Source organism: Rattus norvegicus, chromosome 17 (genome assembly GCF_036323735.1).
Source record: "Rattus norvegicus strain BN/NHsdMcwi chromosome 17, GRCr8, whole genome shotgun sequence".
Classification (NCBI taxonomy): Eukaryota; Metazoa; Chordata; class Mammalia; order Rodentia; family Muridae; genus Rattus; species Rattus norvegicus.
Genome location: NC_086035.1, coordinates 1,804,188 through 1,827,901, shown reverse-complemented (window position 1 = coordinate 1,827,901; position 23,714 = coordinate 1,804,188). Strand labels below are relative to the sequence as shown.

Sequence of the window (23,714 nt, the reverse complement as noted above, 5' to 3'; positions counted from 1 at the left end):
ACCTGGGCTGAGAATAGTCACCTTGTAGGCCCTGCCCTGTTATCTGGGCACACATTCCCTTGTGTTATCTATCTCCAAAGTCTCACAGATTCAATAGTCAACTTTTGTAGTAGAGGAGAAGGCACACTTAACTGTACAGAGTCACCTGAAGTATCTATATATAATCTCTCAGGCATGGCCCCTCACTTCCTAGGAAGGCCACACTCTTCTGGACCTCACTTTAGGGAGGTAGGTTTCGTCAATTTCCCACAAAATAGCAGGCCACAACAGTTATTTAATATGTTAACTACTAGCATAAAAACAATAAAAACTCAGTGTGTTGCACATAGGAAAATATTGAAAAAAACAACTTATCTGTGTGTGCACGTTTGCACGTTCTAGCATAGCTATGTGTGTATGTGTGCCTGGCGGAACCCTCTGGCTAGCCCTTCCCCCATGCCTACATAGCTAGCTGCTCCCACTGCTTTTGGACTGAGTGAGCCACAGACTGTGCTTGTCTGCTCTGATGCCTTCTAGACCCTGTCTGACTATGGGCCCAGGACGCTCAGACCTACTGCCACAGCACATCCTGGCGGCAGTCCCACTGTAAGACCCAGTGCTCTTACATGAATTACAGTCAGGTTTAGTTGTCCGGCCTCAGATGCCCAAAGCTTGTGCAGACCTTTCCTCCATGTGCCCTTCATCTATCTCATCTGTACCCAGCGCAGAGAGCACCTGGAGCGCTACATGCACAGGTCCTGTATTGGTCCAGGCCCTGAAGGCTCGCAGAGTTCTGGAGTCCATTTTCTGGTGGTGTAAGCGGCACCTCTGTGTGAAAACCCACAACGTAAGCAGAGCATCTTGGAAAGTGGTTTCTGGTGGGGTGGGGGGGAGCGAACGGACGAACATGAGTGTTTGATGTGGAGCCTTACTATGAGGCCCTGGCTACCCTGGAATATTCTATATAGACTAAAGTGGCTCAGACTTGAAGAGATGTTAAAGAGATGTGCTAGCCTCTGCCTGGTGACTACAGGAATTAGAGGCATGCACCGCATGCAGCTTTTTGTTACTCACCCATGTATCACAGAAGAATCAACTTAGAGCAGCTAGGAAGTCTCCAGTAACCTAGCCTCTCTCTCCTGTCTCTGGTGGGCTAGGCTCTATGCTCATGGACAGGGGCACTTGTCCCTCAGCCTGGGGCAGTGCTGGGGCCAGCCAGGCTGCAGTCTGTGCCTCCCTCTCCATGCCCCACCCCAGTCAGGACTGTCTGTTCTCTGTACTTTCAGCTCAGAGAGAACACTGGTAGTTGTGTGTCCAGCCAGAGCATAGACACCACAGAGGCAGGAGGGTCACTCGCCTTCCTTTACAGGGATGACTCTGAATTGACCTTTTCCTGCCCACGTACTCAGCCTTCCACCTTTCCCTTGGCCTCTGCCATCTTGGTCTGGCCTGACCATCTGGGTTCTGTTCAGACTAAGCGTTTGCTAACTCTAGACTTGCTGGGGATTCCTAGCAAAAGCTTGAGATAACCTGAATTTTAATTGCTGTTTAAATCATTAAATTTCAACTTCACTAACAGTTGATAAAACATAAATGTTTAAAGTGTAGTTTTCCAAGTGTGGTAGGTCACACCTATAATCCCAGAACTTGGGAGGCAGCCTTGAGCTACCCTGGAAATTCTAGATCAACCTGGGCTAAGTAGCAAAACTACGTCTAAGAGAACCCAAGAAAAGTTCTCTTAGAAAAGCTAGATCATTTGGAGCACACACATAAACACAAATGCTAAAACTAAAAGAACAGAGTTGAAAAACCGTAGGAAGGATAATCAGTAAACTAAACTAGAACCATTCAGAAATGCAAACATCGCCATAGCTGCAGTCAAGATGACTCTGCTTGAAAAAGCTTGCAGTCTTGGTGGACCACTTTTTTTTTTCTTTCTTTCTTTCTTTTTTTTTTCCTCCGGAGCTGGGGACCGAACCCAGGGCCTTGGGCTTCCTAGGGCAAGCGCTCTACCACTGAGCTAAATCCCCAACTAGAAAAAGCTTGCAGTCTAGTCAAGAGCTAATCTCCCTGTTACTCAAAACATCCTACAGACAAGTGGGTGGGATGGGGGCGGGGGGCAGTGATACAGTAAGAGAAGGTAAGGGTTTGTTAACTAACCAGACTGAGAAGGAAAGGTCCACCTTCTAAGATGGTGGCCGCCCTCACAAGATTCTTCCCTGGGGCTCCGGCTCTCTGTCCCTGTTGGCTGGCACCACTTCCAGAAACAGCTCTCGGCTCCTTTAGACATGTCCTCTGTCCACCCACTCTCCCACACCCCTGCTACATACACCTGGTGAGCAGTCCCTCCTGCAAGCTGTCCCCCACTTGTCAGACCTATAGCCCAGTCGGGGGAGGCGCTCAGATGGGGGAACTGCAGACTGATGACAGGAGTGTGAATCATGGAAGGGCCTTCATCAGTGTCTCTCAGACTGCAGAGGTGCCTGCCTCGTGGTCTGGGAACGCTGCAGCATCAAACTGAGCGGAGCAGGAGGTGGCACACACCTGGGTTTTGTGGCTTTGGAGGTTGCCCTTCCATCTTCACTGTTACAGGCACGCATCTGCTTCAGCTCTGGTGTGGTGGGACACTCGGTAGCTGCTACACCAGGATTGGGAAGGCTTTCAGGACTCATGACCATCTCGTGCATTTAAGTCAGTGTCAGAGTAGGGCATGTTATGCTAAAGCAAAGGCAGCCTCTGTAAGGAACTTAAGAGACAGGGCTCTAGTCTGGAGAAGGGCAGCTTCCAGGTTCCATCAGTCCTAGTTGAGTTGGGTCCCATATCCACATCCACACAGTGGGCTTTATCCCGCGTCTACTGGGGTCTTGTGACCAGAACAGCCTGCTGAGTGCCAAGCACTGTCATGGCGTATGCAGTGTGCCCCTACTTTTACTTTTACCTAAAGAAACGTAAAAAGACAAGTTAATGTTGGCCATCCCACAGTAATCCACCAGGTAGTTACTTAAAAATAAGAAAGCATGCAAATGGAACCAGGCTGCTTCCGAGTGCTGTGGCTCAGCTTGCAGTGTCAGTCTAGGAGGGAACTTGAGTCAAGGTGTCACCTCTGAAGGGCACCAAAGTCTGTGATCTGGAGGAAGGCAGCCCAGCCATCCATCGGTGTGTGCTTGCACTGGGGTAGCAGGTGTTAACCTTGTTCTGTGAGGGTATGGATTTCGGGTGCTTTCGAGTTTGGAAGAAAAATCTAAGATGTTCTTTGTTGCCCCGAGAGCTAAAAAGAAAACTTAAAAGTGCTTGCGTGAGTGGAGACTGGGGTGCAGCATCTCAGTGGTGTCTTTTAAACATCCGGTCTTTGGAATACTGAAATGCATGTAGCCAGCGCTGATGAAAGGCTGTTTTGTCCTGCTCTCTGTGGGGTGGGGGAGACAGTCTGTCCTTCCTGGATGCCATGTTAGCTAGCCTTCAGGGGTCAGAAGATCGGCTCTCTCATTAGTCACTACAATAAAGCGTTTCTAACTGTAAGAGAAGTGGAAACGCTGACTTCATGTTGTGAAAGAGCCTCTGTGACATGGCCTCCTGAACCTTCACATATCCCAGCAGGGCTGCTGGAGCCTCCTGCCCCCACCCGCCGGGGCCTTTTGCTAATCACAAATGGGTCCTGGTGTATGCTCTGTTTCTTCTCTGTGTGCAAATAAGAGGAAAGCACAGAAAGGAAAATGAGGGACTAGAGATGTAGCTCAGTGGGTAGAAGTGATTGCCTAGCAGGCTGGGCTTGATACACTTCTGCCCAACCAGACCCTAACCCTTGTAATCCCGCCACCTGGAATGAGGAGGCAGGAAGTGCAGAAGTTCAAGATCATCCTTGGCTGTGCATCAAATTCAAGGTCAGCTCAGGCTACATGAGACCTGCCTTGGGTGTAGGGGAGCTACTTGGGAAGTCCTTTTCGTCTAGATTCCTGTTTCCCCTACCCTCATAGCTGATCCTATACACAGGCCCCAGCTGACAGACTCCCTGCCTCCCTTCAGCCCACCAGACTCAGGAGCATCCTGACTACATACATGTACTATGGACTGCCCAGCAGTCGATGGTGTGAACGCTGTCCTTCCTCTGAAGAACTCTCTCTGCCTGGTCTGTGGCGTTAGTAACTCTGAATAAGTCTCTTACCCAAAGAGCAGTTAGTCTCACTGTTCAACCCAGTCTCAATCCTGAAGCTTTCTAAGCCCTCTACTCTCAAAAAAAGAAAAAACAAAACAAAACAAAACAAAAAAAACTGAAATGTAACTTGCACTTTTAGAAGTCATAGCAAATAAAGTATTTCAGCCAGGTCTGACAGAGCTCTCGTATGTGTACCATTAGTAAAAGTGGGTACAGGTATCTGTATTGTTCAGCCAGGTTCTCACTGAAGGTCCTCAGAATACTTTGGACAGAGCTCTCACATGCATGCCATTATTAAAAGTGGGTCCAGGTATTTTGCTATTTTGCAGTTGAGAAGAGTGAGGTTCCTTCCCTGGGCCTTAGCAAATGGTAGAGCAGTAGACCCCTGGGTGACGTCATACCAGGGTTTCCTGGCCAGTGCTTATTACCAGAGCTCACAAACAAAAAGTTCTACTGCGAGGTTGTGGATGAGGAGGAAAAGGGAGAGATACAGAGAACCGGGGACTGTTGACCCCATTGCTCTGTACTTTTGGTCCTGCTGCCCATAGTCCTGCTGCGCCCCCTGGAGAGCTAATTCTTGATGGTTTCCTAGGGACTCCCCCACCCCCATCCCCACTCAGGCTCTTTATCCTCACATTCTCCTGGCAGAGGAGCATTGCTTACCAGGTTTCCTGTCTTGTTTCCCCAGGTTCGCCATCGATGGTGTGAACTGGTTATTAAGCACAAGTACACAAAGGCATATGATCAGGTCAAGAGGTTCCTACAGGAGGATCAGGTAAGTGTGATCTTCCAAGAGGTGGAAATTGTCCACCATTACCAGTCTCAAGTTCTCCATATCCCCGTCAAAACAAATATCTGTGTTTCAAAAAACTTTGAAGGGCTAGTTAGCATCTGAGGATCCAACAGTTGTGAACTTGATCCCGACTCAGCGTCCTCTGCCCTGGCTGTGGATAGAATGAGGCATTAGGTGAGGATTACCCTAGAACCATCAGTCCAAGGCCATTGCTTAGCAACACCATGGGTCCATCCAGTTTGTAGAGGCTCTAATTGCAAACACAGCACATGTGTGAATCGTCTGGGAGACCCTTGGATCACTTGCTGGGAATTCACCCCATGTCATGCCATGCCAGGCCTCCGCCTAGCCTGTGTATCTCCTCCCTTTAAGAATGTCCTAGAAAGAAGTCTCCTACCTAAATCTCAGGCTGTGTGTGTGTGTGTGTGTGTGTGTGTGTGTGTGTGTGTGTGTGTGTGTGTGTGCGCGTGTGTACACATACATACATACATACGTATGTGTGTGTGGTGTCCATAACCTCATGTGCCACCTCTCTGGCTGTGGCACATTTTGGGACCATCCCTCAGAGTTTTATACCTCATGACATGTCCCCACATGGCCTCCTCCATATTCTGTCCCACTCCCAACCCCAGCCTGTGCCTCTGGCCAGCCTGTGTGCAAACTGTGGGCTTATGGTCTAGAGCCACTTTGAGTGGGATGGAAAGTGGGGGTGTGGTGGACAAAAGGACTTTTGACAGAGTCTAAGGACAGGGGCAGTCAGCAGAGTGAAGGCTGCTTCTTCCCATAAAGAAAAGGATGTGACTTTTTTGCAGCAGAAATGTCACATTTGCACAATGGAGTAAGAAAGCAGACAGGAACAGAGCTAAGAGCAGCTCAGTGGAATCCTCCACTCCTCAGCCCTTGCAGGAAAGCACTTCGGAAGCCAACACTGAGTTTTTAATCTCATGCTGCCTTTGAAGTTGAAGCAGAATGTAACCCTTCGGAAGCTCCATAGGACAAGAAAGCAGGCTGAACTTGCAGAATGTGATTGGCTGTTTCTAATGTAGGCACAGTGCGAATCTAATCCTTTGCAGCATTGTTTTCAAAGCAGAAGAGCCAAGAGTCTGACGTTTGGTGGCTGGGTTAGGCCAAAGTGACGTCTGGCTTGCCTGCATCGCTGGGCCATGTGGTCTCTGTGGCCTGTTAGGTGATGGACTTGGTGCCAGCTGCACTTTAGGATGCAAGGATCTGACAGACAAGGCTTTCCATAGTGACCATTTTGGGAGCTCTCTGCCTCTGCCCTGAGTATTCCTGACAATAGCCACCATGGGACAGCTTGCTACTTGGACACCAGAGTCTGTTGACAGAATCAATAGAATTCTGTGTTTCTGTTGCTGGGTTGTTTTTTGAGACAAGGTGTCATTGTGTGACTCTGGGTGGCTTAGAATTTGCTATGTAGACCAGGCTGGCCTTGAATTCAGAGAGATCTGTCTAGTCTGCCTCTCGGTGCTGGGATTAAAGGCCTTTGCTACCATGTTCAGCTTCTGTAGAGTGTTGATAAGGACCACGGAGATAGAGTAGAAAGTACAGACTACAGTTGGTCAGCCGCAGGGGCCAGTTTCTTAGTCCTGTGTTTTTAGACCAGCTTGTATAAAGCAATACAGACAAGTCCCCATAAGCACGTGCAGCGTCTTACCCGTCTCCCATTCTCCTCTGGCCTCCGTGGTCTGCAGGCCATGGGCATATACCTCTACGGGGAGCTGATGGTGAGTGAGGATGCCAGGCTGCAGCAGCTTGCCCACCGGTGCTTTGAGCTGGTAAAGGGACACATGGACAAAGCATCCGCCCAGGTGGTGACCGAAATGCTGTTCTAAAGAGGTAATTTTCTTTCTTTCTCCTCCTAACCCTCCATGTTGATTTGAAAGCCACAGATGAGCCAAGGCCGCCACAGCACCAGAGGGCTGCCAAGCGGTCTTGGGGAGCAAGCAGGGTGGGTCCCCAAGAACAGGAAGGCTCAGGATCTCTGGAGCCACCTCGTCTTCTGGATATACTGGTGTAAAACAGGTTCCTACTAAAGGAGGAACAGCCCCCTGGTACCTTGGATTCTGCACAGATCCACAGGCTTCTCAGGGTCAAGGTCAGCACAGTGGTCCGCAGCCTCGCTGCTCCAAGCTTCGGCCTGCAGGCGTTTCTCCTAGAGGCTGTGTAAACCTGAGACTCCTTGGCCTCTTGTCTCCCCGACCTGTAAAGTAGGCAGCAGCGTGTTCTTACACATCCCCCTTGCTCAGTGACCGGTGAGGTAGACAGCAGGTCTTCTTTGCCTGTCCACCCAGGTGACACTGGCATCCTAAGGGCAAGTCTGTTTCCATCTGGTGCTGGAACAGGGTTTACCCTGGCTCCCAGAGTCCTTGCCTGTGCTGTTACCTTCCCCCTCTAGCCAACTTGTTGACCAGTAGTGTAGTTGAGCCACAAAGCATGGAGTTCTGGGACACAAGTGTGGGTTAGTGTGTTTCTTTCACAGTCATGTCATCTCTGCATCTTCTTTCTCAGTTATTGTCATGGTGGTACATATGATGTTTACTTTTCGTATATTTTTTAAATTTTACATCAATCACTGTGTTACTGTTGTTCTCTGTGAGTACTATTATGAATGTTTAGAATTGTGTTGCTAATCTTAACTCTTGGTCAGGCATTAAATTTACATTTTCACATTTCACTTTTACAAAACCCACTCCTGTGTACTATGTTTATTTTGTTTATGTGAAAGAACTAATCTTATGAAGGGGAAGCATGTTTACTGAAATATGATGGTGTTCTTGCGGAAATGCTGGGGACCGCCATAGTTGAGCAGAGGAGAGTGTGGGGTGGAGTAAGCCTGCACACCACGACCTAGGACGGTGGCCTGTGCAAGCAGGCAGGTTCGGCTGGGCTCCTCTCCACTGCCTGCTGCAGGCATTTCTCTAGGAACTTGTAAGCTCAGGGATTGTTGGTGTGGTGTGTAAGGTCACAATAAAGCCACTATTCTGTCTTCCGGTCCTTTGGCCTTCACTTTGGAGAGCCAGAGTCAGATAGTGGTACGAGCGACTCTTCTAAGGGTATTTTTGGCCCCTGTGCAAGCAAATCCTCAACTTCCAAGCTCCCCTGAGAACTCTATGCTGTACCCCAGCTCATCCAACCAAATGCTTGGTCACAGCAGCTCCAGAAACTCTCTGCACACCATGCCTACTGAGAAGAGTTTCCTATCCAAGGGGCCCATAGACATCTCAGGCCATTAAAAATCTGCAGTTTGAGAACAGGGTGTGTCCCCAGGGTTAAAGGTCACATACTCAGAGCGAGGATTGGTCATGTAGCTGATAAGTGTGTCCTTTGTCTCCTGGTTCCCTATGCTCCTCTATACAGTGCAGCTAGCATGCTGGATGACAGCAGGCTACATACACTGCTAGCGTGGTGGGCTCAGAGGCGGTGTGGAGGACACTCAGCGCATGTGGATGGGAGTGGTTGGGCATGGCGCTGCCCTCACCTGCTCTGGCTGCTTGGGTTCCTGGCATGCTGATTTGTGACTTGAGATTAAAATCACATTGCCAGGGATTACCACGCAACCATGACCTTGGCTGCTCCTGCAGAACCGTGGCTACTTTCTCTCTGCAGTTTGGAGAACAGAGGCACCTTGTGGCTCTTTGGGAAAAAAAAAAAAAAAAAAGAAGCCACCAGCCTTCGAAGATGCTCACCAGCCCTTTAATTATGGCCGGCGATGACCTCTCTAACAAGGTGCAGAGCTTAGCTGATTGGTGAACAGTGATTGGTTTCCGCTTTGTTCACAGTGGCTAAGTTCTGCACCTGAAGAGAAGGTGAGATGGGGACAGTTAACTTGCAGCTGCCAGGCAGAGGCCACTGCCTGGTGGTCACTCCAGAGGAGGAGAGACCAGCCTGCCTCAAGGCTGTGTTGTCAAGAGTGCAAGCAGCGTGCTGACCACCCTTAAATGTGCCTACAGAAAATACAGATCTACTGCTAATTAGTCCACTGTAATATCAAGTGTATTGGAGTCACAGAAAACTAAAACCAGATGCATCACAAAAGCTGAGCGGAGTCTCAGCTGATGCCACACGTGAGGGTGGGGTTGGGGGTGGTTCTTTTGTCCCTGCTGGGCGTGGTGAACTCTTTCTTGTATTTGCAGTCCAGGTCTCCATGTCTTCACAGTCGCTGGCAGGATGATGCCCAGGGCACGCCAGGAGGCACTGCCCAGCTGTGATTGGACCCGCCCTCCGGTGCCTACTGAGCTGATATCAGTTCTCATTTCACACACTGGCTCAGTTCAGCAGGAACAGGAGTCGAGCCCTTGAGCAAAAAGCCTACCCATCTGTAAGTGCCTGAGGCAGGCCTCCCACGGACAAGAAGATGAAGGGCCTTGAGTGTCTGGTACCAGACCCAACAGCAGTGGTATCCCTCTGTATGTGCTCTTGAGGTGGGGATTTATAGAGTGCAGATCAAACTTTGGAAAGATTGCATTCCCTAGAAGTAAGGCAGAGCAGAAGCCGAGCGTTTGCCATGTGTTTGAGACAGAGCACACCCTGTTGTCTGCTGCCTTGAGCAGTGTGAATGCTGTCTTAAGGGCTTTCTGTAGAGCCGCCTTCCATTGAATCTCTCTGGGCTTCACAGCCCTGCATGGCCTATGCTGTGACTGTGCACCCCAGGTCGAGGATTGTGAGGCGTGGCTTCAGTCTTGTCCCTGTCCTCCCTGAAAGTTCCCTCTCAAGTGGAGGTCAGAGGCTAGGAGAACTCCTGTCAGAATGACTGTGGTGACTGGGTAATAAATTTTATTGCTGTTTCCTTCACAGGACAGATCACAGTGAGATTCTCTTTCATACACCTTCTCCTAGCCCTGGTGGGGCCAGGACTGCATTGACCCTGGACATCAAAGGGAAGATTATGTGGCTGCTAAGGCCATCAGCCCACAGCAGCGGTTGGTCCAGCTTGGGCTTCTGGCTCCCAGAGCCCGGGCTCCCGTGGCATATATAAAAGGCGGAGCCTCATAAACTGTTGCACCTGGCAGCTGCCTTTGTCCCCAGTCCTAGAGACCGAGTCTACACACTGGAATTGAGCTGTGACTTGAAGGCAGTCCTTCAAAAGAATGAAGGATACCCTCCCCTAGGCAGATGGAGAACCGACTGCCTGCTTCCTGTGATTGCAAGCACTAGCTGCCATGCTCTGGGACTGCAGAATCACATGACACCTCCTGTGGCTGGCCCCCAAGGACTCTGCAGAGACCCTTTGATGTGTTCAGTCAATAGAGCATTCCTGTTTTTGAAAATGCAGGGAAGCCTAAGATGTCTTAATAAAGTACCGGATTTGCTGGTGTTCCAGTTTGCCTCTGAATTTGATGTTCCTTAAAAACAAGGAAGACCGTATGTCAGAACAGGCTCTGTCCACACACAGTATCCTTTCCTACCTCTGGGTAATGTTAACTGAGAAGGCGGAAGTAAAGGGAGATTAGTATGGCACAGGATTCTGCTCTCTTCCAAATGTGGAGTCTCGGCCAGCCTGGTACTAGGGGAGTCTCTGGTGAGAATCTGTTCCTTCTCTTTGAATATTAATGTACAGAACAAGCTCTAAGAAGCTTCCAGTTTATGTCTAGAGAAAGATGCTTGAGATTGTGCCATCGGTGCAGTCACGTGAGCCCGGACAGGGCTGAGCTGTGTGAAAAGGAACCGGAAGGAGTATTCCACTGCCTGGCCTGGCTTCTGCATTCAGACCTGCTGGGCGAGGAAGGCTCTAGGACAGACTTGAGAGGAGTGTCCTCAGCAGATTACCATTGGGTTTCAGAGCCTGGGCTGTACCAGTGACTGCATTTGGATAGTTGTGGGGGACAGCGAATGGTTATCTGCTGTGTATGCCACGATGGTAGAAGTATCAAGATGTGTTAATTCCACTTAATAGTACACTGCTTTCTGTGAAGACTTGAAATAAATGGCTGAGTCTATGGCTCCCTATTCTCAGAAGCGCTTTGGGCTTGCTTAGAGATGGACTAGGAACCATACACCCTATAAGGTTCCTCTGTGAGAACCTCAGCATCCCCTACCTCTGAACTGGAGTGGGCAGCCAAGCACTGGTTTGGTCTGGTTTTGTTCTTTGCCCTTAGGAACCACTAAAGCAAAACAGAGGTGAGTGGGATAGCAGAAACACCAGCCTCCTGTGCCTGTCACCAAACACTGTCATCGTGATTGGCAAGCAGATGCCTATCACTTGAGAGCAACAGGCCAGGGCTGGGCCAGCCTGTCCTCACTGATCCCACCAGAAATGGCCTCCTTTCAGCCAAGACAGCCTAGAGCCATACCATCTCTTCTCCAGAGGAGACACGTCTATAGGTGCTTCCAACAAGGATTAGAGCAGGCCTTAACCCAAGGTCAGGGCTGCAGAAAGGAGGTGCACCTAGATCCTCTGACGTTGACCCCTGGGCCATGGTTCCTTGCACAGGAGGAAACAGCAGTGACCCCACTGTGGTGTTGCCTTCTGCATAGATCCTGAACCCACTGAGTGTTGTCCCTCTACATAGATCCTAAACCTGGCCTAGGAAGGCAGCCATTGTCTTTACCACACCCTGATTTCTGGAGGAGAGTTGAGCCCAGGAAGGGGCAGAGGTTGGCTGGCTGGGAGCCCACCTCCTTGTTCATGAGGCTTTGGGCAGAAGCCAAGGGAGAGGTACTGGGAATTCTGGCTGGACCCAGACAGGAAGAAGGGAAGGGTGGGGTTGAGAAAGAGTCTTAAGAAAGGCCGCTGGGTTTTCTGAGTCGGCTGCTCCAGTAGAACTGGAAGATTTTAAAGCATTTATTATTTTTTTAATGTAATGCACATCAAAAGAATGAAATAATCTATATCCTAGAAAGACATTCTTGTTTGTGGTGAGAAGAAATCCTACATAATGTCCCCAGGGTAGAAAGCAGAAATGGCAATGTCCCAAAGTGTAAGCCATCCCTAAGAGAAGGTTCTGCAGGGTCCATTCCAGGCAAGTGCCAAGGTCCTAGCAGTTTTCTCCTGACCATGGCTCAGCAGGGCATGACCATGCAAAGCCCAGTGAGCAGCCAGCCAACAGGGGATGCCACACACATAGGGATCTCTGTTATCCACAGCATTACCTTTGCCACAGCTCTCCAAAGCAGCTATGGCCCAGCAAGAACAGAAAGCAGCACTTAGAGGATTGGGATCTGAAGGATTCACATGCAGGGCTTCTGCCTCAGTCCAGCTGGCTACCACCAGGTTTGTAGATGGAGCCAGTCAGTACAGGAACCGCACTGGCCGGCTAAGCGTACATGCTGCCCCAGTTACACCTCCCAAGTAGTCCTGGGTGCTGGACCTGTGGCCTTAGCTGCCCTACTCCCTGACTGGCTGGCCTGCCTACCCATTCCCACAGTATCCAGACACCTTGACACTTGTCGGGGCTCAACATTGTTTCCAAAAGCTCCCTTGGTTTAGCCAGCCTCTTGGAACAGTCCCTCCCTAGGACATTTCAGTCTGAGTCACCAAGGGGTTCCCATACTCAAATGAGCCATCAAGTAGAGAGGGAGAGGGAAAGGGAGAAGAAGAGAGAGGGGGAGAAGGAGAGAGGGAGAGAGAACGCCCTTGGAGTGGCCTAGCCCCATCACATCTGAGACTCCTGGGGCTGGGTCGGGTGGGGAGTGCCTGGACCTCCCAAGAAAGGTTGCAGAAAGTAGTCTCAGTGAGGGGCGTGAACCTACCCTAGCCACACTGAATTCGGGCCCTTTGCCTGGTCTGTGGGGTTTACGAGGTGGGAGGGAGGAGCAGCTGTCTTGCTATTCAGGGCAAGGTTTTATGGCCCCCTTCCCACCCATTGGTGCTGTCGGAGAGATTGATGAGCTAATGAGGCAGTTTTCTTCCAGACCAATGACCAGACAGTGTGAAAAGGAGGGAGGAAACTTGTGCAAGCTGAGGAAGTTTCCCAGGACAGGGTGGGCTGCTGAGAACCTGGACTCTTGGTGTTGGCATGTGTAGCCCCAGTGGGAAGACAGAAGCCCTGCCTTGGAGCCTGACACAGCTGGGAGTGTACATGTCTGTGTTCTCAAAGAAGCATAGAAGACAAAAACAGTCATCAGAATGCGGCCTGAGCAGCTGATGATGGCCCTAGAAACCTGACATGACAGGATGTGTGTGCAAGCTTGGGTTGGAGATACAATGCTCTTTCTCTTCAGATGACTCGTAAAATCAAACCTGGCCATTTCAGTGAAACAGGCTTGGGTTGGCTTATGAGCCCCCGAGGACGGAGAAAGGATGAGTATGGGACCTCTCCCATCTATCCTGGGTCCACCACTGTCTCTTGTCTGCATAATGACCTTACCTAGGCACTGGCAGGGTGGAGGACCAGGAGGATGTGGAGTGTGGGGGCAGGGGTGGGGGGAGGTTAACAGACTGTCCATTCCATGATATTCCAGGAAGGCTAGCCACCAGGGAGGTGATAGCTCAGACCGTGTTACTTATTGTGGTTGTGTCTGGACACAGAGTGGGTGTGTGCCCTGTGGCTTCTCATTTCTTAAGCCACCTGTCATTTTGCCTATAATTTCTTTTAAGCACCCCCCCCCCCAGCCTGTTACCCTGCTGCTATGCTGGTGGAGTGGAAGTCGGGAGGTGCTGCAACCACTCTTAACTGTAGCACTCAAAATCCCAAGTTCTAGAAAGTTCTTTTCCACTCTGGTAGGTCCTCCCTTGCTGCCCACTGACCAGATGGAATAACCTATGGGAGAAGTGTAGCCTTCTAAACCAGGTGGAACGTCAGGCTTTGAAAAGCTGGGGGGGAGCAGAGCCTCCTGGGCCTAACATAGCCTCACCTCACTCCTCACCTTCATACTCCAGTGTTGAAATGTCTGGAGATTCAGCAGTGTAGCCTGTGGAGAATGGAGAGAGCTGTGAGGTTTGCCCAGGAGTGAGAGGCATTGGGTAGTTGTCTACGTTGAGCTATAAAATGCAATGATGCTTTAATAGTAAAGAATTGTAACTGTGATTTTACCTGTTGTACTATGTCCAGGAAGCGACGCTACAGAGATGGAGGTCTCAGCAACCATGGAGGTTGAGGGTACCTCGTAGAATAGGATGGTGACCGTACAAAGGGCGCGTGGCAGGCGGAGCTCGAATCCTCAGGATGCACGTCAGAGCACATGGCTCCAGCCATGAAGGGTACTTAACTAGAAATCTCTATTCAGATGCTGGACTGTAAGTACTGGGTGCCACCATGTCAGATGCTGGACTGTAAGTACGGGTGCCACCATGCTGCTAAAGCACAGGGGATGCAGATGTCTCCTCCTAAGTCACAGATGGCACTCCACCTGTTTCACTCAGCACTGTTTGGCAAAACCCTTCTTCAACCAATCAAGAAGCTGCCCTCGTTCCTTCCTCTTCCCTCCTCCCTCCATTTTTCTCTCTGTGTAGAGCAGACATGCACGTAAACAGAAACTGAAATCTGCACAGCTCTCTCCCTTTTCACCTGGGCACTGCCTCAGCCAATCACCGAAACAACACTCATTCCTTTGTTACCCACAACAGACATTTCTCCACCATGGTCCAGCAAGCACACAGACAAACACCCAGCCTCACAGCCCCCCAGAGGCAACAGCCAGTGTGTAATGTCCCTGAGGGTTGGTTCAGGGTCCTTCACAAATTCTGAAGACTGACACTCAAGTCTGTATAGAAGTGTTCACATTGTCAGACCACACAGCCACAGCACATCCTCCATCATGCTTACTGAGAGAAGTCACCTCAGCCATCTCTTCATCTCCATCTCTTCATCTCCATCTCTAGAGCTTGGACAGCAGATATGCGTCACCACGCCTGGACTCCTGAAATCCTGGTAATAGCCTAACTCACATAGCCTTCCCCCAAGGTTAGCTGTACCAAATAACCCTGACTGTTCTGTATACACAAGTCTCCTAGCATCCGAGGGAACGCCCCCTGTGCTCAGCATTGGGATCCAAGCCATCCGAAGTGGGAAGCAGGTGTGTGTTACAGGCTGGAGGGACCTGTAATTTAGATTTTAGTGGTTTTACTGTGGTAAAATATTCACTGCTCCGGTGTTTGGAGAGCTCACTTCAGTGCCATGTCTCATCGCTGTGTGACCACCACCATCTGTTCTGAACTTTGTCATCCCAAACGGAATCTTTTGTATCCATCAGACATGAATCCCATCCCTGCTTTCCCCAGTCCCTGGTAGCATCACTAGACTGTCATCATGAGTGTCTCTGTTCTAGGGATCGTGTGTGAATTTTACAATGTTCTTGTGCATCTGTCTGTCTGGTCTAGCTTAGCACAACATCTTCCATGTTTCTTCACTTTAATTTTTAAGTCTGTATTTATAATTATCATGCATAACGTTGGGAATGAGCAGGGTGCACACGGAACATCAGAGGACAACTAGGTGGTCTTGGTTCCCTCCTCCTAAACCTTTATGTGGGTTCTAGGGAGATGCTCCGGTTGCCAGGCCTTTACCTGCTGAGCCATCTCACCTGTAGGCCTTTACCTGCTGAGCCATCCCACCAGGGCAGCTCCTTTTTAAAGCCAAGTGGTGCTGTCATTTGTATGCAGCACATTTTATCACAGTGTGTACCGAGGGCACTTGAATGTCCACCTCACACTTTTTGGAGTATTCGTCTACAGACTGTTAGCATGCTGTTTCTAGGACCTGCACACTCTAAAGTCTGGCACATGGCCACTTGTGTCTGCATTTCCCACCTGCCATCAGAGCTTTCTACACACCTGTCTAGCACAGGATGAAGGTGTAGTTGTGCTTGCTAGCATTCCTTAGAACCGTGCTACATACTTCTTCAGTGCTTCTGAAAGCCATTTGTATTTTCCCATCACACGCAGCGGCTGGTGCTCTTCTGGGGTCTCTGGGGTTGGTGGACATTTCTTACTGAATTCTCAAGAAGTTTCAAATTTAGAGAAGGGATTTTTGGTCACACGTGGCACCTGCTTGTCCAGGTTTTCATTTGTTGTCAGGTTTTTTGTTTTTTTTTTTCCCCTGAATGGTCAGTTTTACCAGTCTTCCATGGATTTTGGCTTTCTATCATCTGTAGAGAGTTCCACCGACACAGCGCAGACACAGCTGAGGGACTCACAGGGTTGCTTTTAAGTCTGTAAATGACATGGCTGGACCCCTCTGCCACCCCCCCTGCCTGACTGGAAAGACCCCTGGAGATTTTTAACCTGGAGCCCCAGAACAGGAGAGGTGGTCTGAGAGGCCAGGCCCTGCAATAGGTTTTGTGCAAAAGCCTGAGAACCAAGCCATAAACCACAAGTTCCAAGTAAAAGGTCAGAAAACTGCAGACTCTGAGCAGGAAGTGTGCTGTCTGCAGGGAACTGTCCCCCACAGGTTAATCTATTTGAACAACTTGGTCCCCTGCTGCTAGAACCTTTGGGATGGAGAGAGGCATAGCTTCAGGATCAAGGCCACTGGGACAGGTCCTGAGGGCTGCTCTGCCTATACCTAGCTTCCTGGTGCCCTGTGAGAGGTCTCCACACAGGTTCGCACCACAGCAGACAGTTGTCTCAGCTCGAATTCTAAGCTGCTGTGATGATAAATCCCTCTGAACCAAGGAAAGTTCCTGAAATTTCGTCTGCTCTGTGTTTTGCCCCCCAGTGCTATCTGGAATGTTACCAGATCTAGGGAAACATCACCACCTCCAGGAAGTGCCCCCACGTTCTTGCCTGTAAAATACCTAGGGCCTTTCCTGGGGTAAGAGGCGTCCAGTGTGAGCTGACCCCCAGGAAGATTGCTTGCATTCCTTAATATGTATTTGGCCCAAAAATCAGGGTTCCCATGGGGTCCTTAGAGCCTCTGCCTGCTGGTGTGACCTTGCAGTGTGAGGAGTCCTAGCGGTACAGGAGATAGGGATCTATTTCAAGGCAGGTAGAGGTAATCAGAGTCCCTGCTGGGAGGAACAGGGACAGCAACAGAAAATGGGACCTTAGGGCTAGAACTATAGAGTGTCCTGTCAGCAGTGAGGATGTTCAGATGTGGTCTAAGGCATGATGTGGCTGTCTGCAAGGAGAGAACATGAGCCACTGGCAGGAAACGGATAGGAAATAGGAACCATGGTGGGTAGCAAGAAGGCCCCATGTGTCACCACACGGGCCAGTGTATGGTGAGCTACAGCCAACCCATGGGTCAAGGCATAACGCTTGAGACCTGACTGATGCCAGTGTCCCCTCTGCTCTCCCTTATGTGCTTTGGGTTGTTTGCCGGGTCTGGAAGAGACATACTGCAGACCCTTCCTGAGTTCTAAGCCACGGCTGTGGTGTCAACTCCAGACCTGCCTTCCTGTCACATGCTTGGAGGCAGGAGCTGCCTGATGGGTCTGCAGGCTAGAATACCAACCCTCAGTGGATTCACACACCCAGTTCCCTTTCCTGTTGCTTGCAAAGGAGAGTCCTGGTGGCCCCTATAGACTTCATGCTGTGTATGAATCCCCAGAGGACAGGGAGAGTTTCGGTCATTTCTACAGAGAGGTACAAAGCGTTCAGTGTTCTGGCACATATGTCCCACTCCCACTTGGGGTATATAAGGTATATGCCCAGGATGAGAGGAACCTGGCTCAGGAGGAGGGGTTCATCTAGCCTGCATTAAATTTGGTCCTGGTTTCTAGGAGTTCATTTTGCCCTGATGTTAGATTGGTTTGTAAAATGGCTTTGTGGAGACTATGTGACTTAAGAGTGTTTTCACAAAACAAAGACTTCATGCTAAAATCCAGTATCCAGCTAGGAGCAGGACTTCATTCTGGGTGGGGAGGGAAGTTGATTAATTTCTCCTCTTTCTCCAATTACGGTTGTTCTGGACTCCTTAGCAATCAATCATTCAGCATCCCTGTCCCTGTGTTGGGGGACTTGTCTCTCTCCCTGCCACTCCAGCTGTTCTCCCCAGGCCCCTAGACTTCAGGATCATTAGGTGGAAATAGGTTGAGAAGTTACCCCACCATTACAAGGACGAAAAGCACCGACAAAGGTTCCTCCTTGTATGCCACAGCAGGTGACTGAGCACCCAGGAAGCTGACTCAAGGGTGAGATGCGTCCTAGGGGAACAGAGTGCACATAATTCCAGCTTTCCTAACTGTCGAGGGTCACAAGAGTATGAACACTAGGGAGAGAGAAAGGCTGTGTGTGCTCTGTTTCCCATTCAGAATGGAGAGTAACTCAGCAACTCTATCTGAGAGAAGTATAGTTGTAATCAAATTTGGCTTACAGGAAACAACTCTGAGTATACATACAACTATCTGCCCTCTGGACATCCCCCTTGTTTGGATCCCAGCGTATCCAGAGGTAAGTCATAATTGATCTTTTCTAAGCCAGGCCTAAGGTTTGTGAGACCTGAAGCTTCCATAGGTAGGAGGGGGGGAAGGTCTGAATATAAAATTAAGAACAACTTTTTACTCAGAATGAAAAGTAGAAAGTTCAGCTCCACTCCACTGTGAGCTGTCCTCAGGTCGGTATAAAGGATGAATCCACTGCATAAGTGCCAGTGTTTTCCCCTGGCAGCTGACTGGCAGAGGCTGGATGTGCAAATGCAAGAGAAAACCCAGGCCCTTCACAACTTTAAGCCACAGTCCCTCTACACAGGCCCTGAGCGCAGCCATCAGACGGCTTGAAGCTTATCTGCACCTGGGTGAGGGGTCTCATAGCAGATCTACAGGGTCACAGCTTGGGGTCTTCTCTGCCCACACACTGCTCACTGCCATACGTTCTCACTAGAAAATCAACAACAGACCTGCCCATCACTCCTATCCACAGCAAGGTAGGACAGACTGACTTTCAGTTTCCAAATCCTGTTTACTACACAAAGGTCACCCAGGAAGCAGAGTTTGGCTCTTTGGAGGTTTAGGGGAGGAAGTAATGACCCTTCCCTGGCCATCCCTGGTCCTCCCACTACAGTGGGTGCCTTGCATCAATTCCTGCACTGAGCCACAGTCACGGCTGAGGCAGGTTATCCCTATGTAGCCTCACCTCCTGCAGGGCCCATGTCTCCTGCTTCTGGACATCCTCCCACCATCACGAGCACCTTCATCAGAGTGGGAGGCATAAAGGGAGTCAGCACATCAGCCAGTGCTAGCTCTTGTCATGAATGGCTGGGACATAACAGGCAGTCTGGGCCTTTCCCTTCATAATACTCATGGACGTCCTGGGCCAAGCAGTATAGAGTGCATGGTTGGTCGCACACATTACTCCATCAGGCCAAGGCACGGACGTCCCACTCTCACTTGTTCTTGCCTTAGGAACAGCATCTCATCCACTGTGGGAGCTTCACCAGACAGGTGCCTCCTGCAGGTGTCCACACATTCTGTGTGGCCTGCTAGACCTGAGCTTGCAGCTCCTTTAGGAGCTCTCTAGCCAGTTTTCTTGAGGCTTCAACACAAAGATGATGTGATCTGTACAAGGTCTGGTCAAGAAAGCCAACAATCTCGTGGGTTACAGCATCTGTGTGGGCCATCTGCAAGAAGGGAAGAAAGGTCAGATGAAAACATCTCTCAAGACCCTCCGTCCACTGCACTCAGCACCTATGGGGCTATGGGGAAGCATGGGTCACTTCTGCCTTGTTCACAAGATAATTACAAAGCACGTCGTCTCCAGGGGCCCCTTCCTTAAGACCAACCTCCCCCATGAGGCCTCAGGTGGTCTTAGGCGCTTAGAGCCACATTCAAGCACTGTGGAGGCAGCAAGGGCCCCCGGAACACTTCATAGCTTTGGGACTGTGTGCTGTGAGGAGCAAGACAACAGCTGTTACTTGACTTTCTCTGCAAAGGCCACCTGCTTTCACACAAGCAGCCTTGAACGGACATTGCTGGAATATTCACTTCCAGGGCAGCAGGCAGGGTGACTGGTAATTTAACTTTCTACAGCCTTGACACATTGTTGCTTGTCTCATCAGTACTTTCTTTCCCAGGAACCTCAGTTGAGAGGATGGAAGGTTAAGACTGGCACGTGATCTGTGCATGTGCAGGACACAACTGGGATTCCTTTTAGGTACAGCAGCTTTAAGAACCCAAGTGTGGAGGAAGACACATATTTGTTGTGTGTTGGTGCATACAGATCCTGCAGATTTGGCCCCACTCAGTTTCCTCTTGTCTCACCAGACTTTTCTCTAGGGTGAACAGTGACCTTAGATGTGCCCTAACTGTAACTTTGAGCTTTCACTGGCCCACAGCCTAAGCAACCCTTCATTCCTGGCCTTCCAATCTCTGACCACCAGAAAAGTGAAACAAAGCTTGGGAGAGCTGCGATTGCAACATCTGCACACCTTGATCATGCTGCTGAAGGTAACGGGGCTTGAGATGGCCTGGCAGCAGCTTAGGACTCTCAACTAGTAACCTTAGATGCAGCCTCTGTCATTCCTGGTGCATCAATCCCTAGGTACCTTAAAGACTTAATGTATGTCTAGACCCTGTGTGGGCACAGACTGCCACCAACTCAGGGGCAGGTAGGTAGTCACTACACAGCCTAACCTCGAATCTTTCTCAGGTGGAGTCAAATCACACAGTAAACGCAGAACCCTTAGAGCAGGTCTCATACTGCAACCAGGCTGATGGGAAGGAAGGAGCTTCACAAAAGTGCAAAGGCAGACAGGATGGTGCAGGGTCCAAACACAAACTGGTGCTCTAAGTCCACCCAACCTAGCACCAGTGAGGGAACGAGCATGTGTTTATCAAGAAAAAACAAAACAACAACAACAAAAAAAACCAGCCAGAGCAGATAGCTGTTGAGGACTATGGCAACTTAGAAAGCTAAAGCCGGAAAGGACCAGGAGCCAACCTCCCCCATCCCCCAGACCCACAGGAGAGAGCTATGCCTGCATGGAGAGTGCTAGGGTGGCAGGAGGTCCTAAGGAACTGGGCTGCTGCCCACTCCAGTGTCCACCCAGATCTCCAAAGCTTGCTGCTGACAGAGAGGCCAGACCACATTCCTGGAAGTGGCTTTTGCCAGCTCTGTGTTTATGAAGGGTTAAAATTTCTAAAAGTTAGTCATGAACAAAAAGTCCAGACATGCCTGAGAGAATTTGAGATAGGGCTCACTGGCCCGACTATCAACTCCCAAGGACACTGGCCATCTGGAGCCACCCCCTCCCCTTCCTTCACTCCCTGAAGATGGGTCATCCCCCTGCTGCAGTGAGATGAGTTGCCCTGCCCACATTGCTGAGATGCTAGATTACACGTATGCTTTGTTGATGTAACTCCGTGCCAAAAGTAACTGTACACCCTTTGTATTAGCCAATTATGTGTATTCACACGAAACCCCTGGTTTTCCCTATATAAGCTCCTGCCTAGAGAGGCTCGGGGCTTGACTCAATCTCCTGTGTGAGATACGTGTCAGCCCGAGATCTCGTAAATAAAACTGCCTCTTGTTGATTACATCAAGACTGGCTTCTCGTGTTTCCTGGGGGTACCTCAACCCGTGACTGGAGCGAGAGTCTCCCCAAGTCTGGGGGTCTTTCATTTACACTCATAATCTGCCCTAAGGCAGGGTTCTCAGGTGGTGATACCCACAACTGCCCTTTTACAAAAGGCTAAGCTGCATGTAGTGTAGACAGATGAGTCTTGCCGTTTGTAAGATGATGTCACAGGTGAGACAGGTACAGGATAGAAGGAAGGATGGGCGGGAGAGAAGTTTGAAGGAAGAGGAGGAGACAGGGCGGAGGAGAGGGGTAGAAGACATGGCAGGTGATGTTAAGATTCTGCTCTGTGTATTTACAGGTTGTTATCAATGTTCCTAAGGGATGGATGGTACCAGGCTTTGTATGTTTAAGTAGACAATTATATCTTACCAATTGGGTCAAAGATTATTGTGTTGTGTGTTCTTTTATGTGAGGGTTTTTGTGTAGGAAAGTGTGCGGCTGGGCTGTGTTTCCGCCAAGATATCTAGCAGATATCTTGGACACCGGGGTGCGAACCAAGCGGGTAAAAGAACCAATACTTGGACAGCAACTGGCAGCCAGACAGAGGCCTGGATGGCGTACTCCTTAGAGGAAGCAGTATATGGCTTTCTCTGTACTCTAAGCTGTAGTTCTAGGACCGAACCCTGGAACTGTGAGCTAGAATAAACCTCCTCCCTGGTGCTTTTCTCAGGGACATCAACACAGAAGGAAATCCAAGAGACCACACCAAATCACTGTCCATGTAACATCAGGTGACCATGCTTGCCTGGCAGTAGAGTTGTTGGCTGGTAAGCCCGAGGCATGTGGAGTTCTCCTGTTTCAAGTAGACTATGTACACTGAGGCATCTCTGGCTGATAATTCTGATGTCCACATTGTGACGTGATCCCCACTTAGTCTAATTAACACACCCATGACTGTAACTGTGTGTGCAGAACACTTATAGTGTAGCCTCAGAACTTTCAGGTGGAATTACTGAGTCGGGACCTGTTCATAACTGCAATACTTTGTCCAACATCCTCCTCACCTAACATGGCAGATGAGGGTATGGCAAGGCAACATTCGTTTTGGCGACTGTCCCTCAGTGCCATGTTCTGATGTCTTTTAGGACCAGACCATGCTCAGTTAGGTTTCTGAATATATTCTTATGCAGGACCAGCTCTGAGATGCCCCAATGCAGGACAGGAACGGGAGGACAGATAGAGGGTTTTTGGCAGGGACACAACTGCCTCCTGACTTTCCTTCCTAGTGTTCACATTTAGATCGACACCCGGCGGGGCTCTGGGAACAGCCCTTTCTTGAGTGGACTTGGCAGCTGTATGAATGCTATTTTGTATGTACAACTTCATCAAGATAGGTAATTTCATAATGTTAATGATTTTTTAAAAATTGAAAATAAAACTCCTATGGTTGACAGTGTTCGTTCACCTTTTCGGTTTGCTTTAAGATAGCATTTCATGTGGCTCAGGCTGGCCTCCAACTCTTGTGGCAAAAGATGACCCTGAACTTCTGCTCCTCTTCCCTCATCTCATATGCTGGGCCTGCACCACCTACATCCACAGTGTTGTATAACCATCACCCCACCCACCCACCCCCAGCCCTGTGAAGCCTCTGTGAGTCAGACTATTCCAAAGAACTCACACAGGTGGATGCATGTAAGAGTGTTCTTGCAACCACTTGATTTCACAAAACACAAAGGTTCACCCATGTTGTAACAGGTGCCGTCCTTTCAAGGACAAAGGGTAATGCATGGTTTGTGTGCACAGGTACCTGTGCTTATCCAGGCATGCACTCCTTGCTGCTGCTGTCAACAGCACAGATCCTAAGATACAGATATCTGTTTTAGTCTCTGCCATCAGTTCTTTGGGAGACCTGGGGACAGGATCACCATGTCCCACAGTAGAGTGAGACTTTACTTCCTTCAGAGTGGCTGCATCACTGTAGCATTCCTTACTGGAAAGACCTCAAGATGCTCAATGGTGCTTTACTAGTTCTGAAGTAGCCACATCTAGGTGTGTGATCTGGTAACAGTAGTGCCAGGAGTCTCTTCCCAGGTGCTTCTGAGCATTCGCTCAGCTTCCTGGAGAAGCATCTGTCCTATCCCTTCACCCTTCTTTCACTAGATGGTTCAGCATTGTTGTCGGTCATAAGAATTCTGTATGTGTTCTAAACAAGTAACTCTTACCTGGTGCATCCTAACCCTGGCTTTCTCCCATTCTTGAATCACCCTGTACTTTGATATCCTTTGATGTACAAGTTTTAAACTTTTGTGTAGTCCAATTTAGCTGTCTTGTCCTTTTGTTGTTTTTGGTGTCATACTCAAATTGTCACTGCAAGGTTCATGTCATAGATGTGACTCACTTCTGGCTGACCCCTTTACAAAGCCATCATGACATG

General features: G+C 49.6%; 2 protein-coding genes and 4 non-coding genes across 24 annotated transcripts in view; 4 read left to right on the top strand and 2 right to left on the bottom strand.

Annotated features, from left to right (window-relative positions):
* Positions 1-10,901, top strand: part of Aopep (aminopeptidase O) — a 316,008-nt gene extending 305,107 nt beyond the window's left edge. For 8 of the 13 annotated variants that reach the window (XM_063276129.1, XM_017600471.3, XM_008771431.4 and 5 more), the window contains 2 exons: positions 4,821-4,907; positions 6,638-10,265. In XM_063276129.1, coding sequence (XP_063132199.1) covers positions 4,821-4,907; positions 6,638-6,778 — 228 coding nt within the window. In that variant the 3' untranslated portion in view covers positions 6,779-10,265. Of the gene's footprint in view, positions 1-702; positions 827-4,820; positions 4,908-6,637 lie in introns of all 13 variants that reach the window. The other 5 variants (XM_063276130.1, XM_063276125.1, XR_010058813.1 and 2 more) reach the window with 4 other exon arrangements.
* Positions 8,420-8,516, top strand: Mir23b (microRNA 23b). The gene has a single exon (NR_031826.1). It is a non-coding gene; the product is annotated as a microRNA 23b (primary transcript).
* On the top strand, positions 8,659-8,755 carry Mir27b (microRNA 27b). Its single transcript, NR_031832.1, has one exon. It is a non-coding gene; the product is annotated as a microRNA 27b (primary transcript).
* Positions 9,138-9,254, bottom strand: Mir3074 (microRNA 3074). The gene has a single exon (NR_037331.1). It is a non-coding gene; the product is annotated as a microRNA 3074 (primary transcript).
* Positions 9,166-9,233, top strand: Mir24-1 (microRNA 24-1). The gene has a single exon (NR_031827.1). It is a non-coding gene; the product is annotated as a microRNA 24-1 (primary transcript).
* Fancc (FA complementation group C) overlaps positions 9,230-23,714 on the bottom strand; it is a 132,299-nt gene continuing 117,814 nt past the window's right edge. For 6 of the 7 annotated variants that reach the window (XM_006253489.5, XM_063276051.1, XM_063276050.1 and 3 more), the window contains one exon: positions 9,230-19,381. In XM_006253489.5, the coding sequence (XP_006253551.1) occupies positions 19,244-19,381 (138 nt within the window). In that variant the 3' untranslated portion in view covers positions 9,230-19,243. The remainder of the gene's footprint in view (positions 19,382-23,714) is intronic. The other variant, NM_012557.2, reaches the window with a different exon arrangement.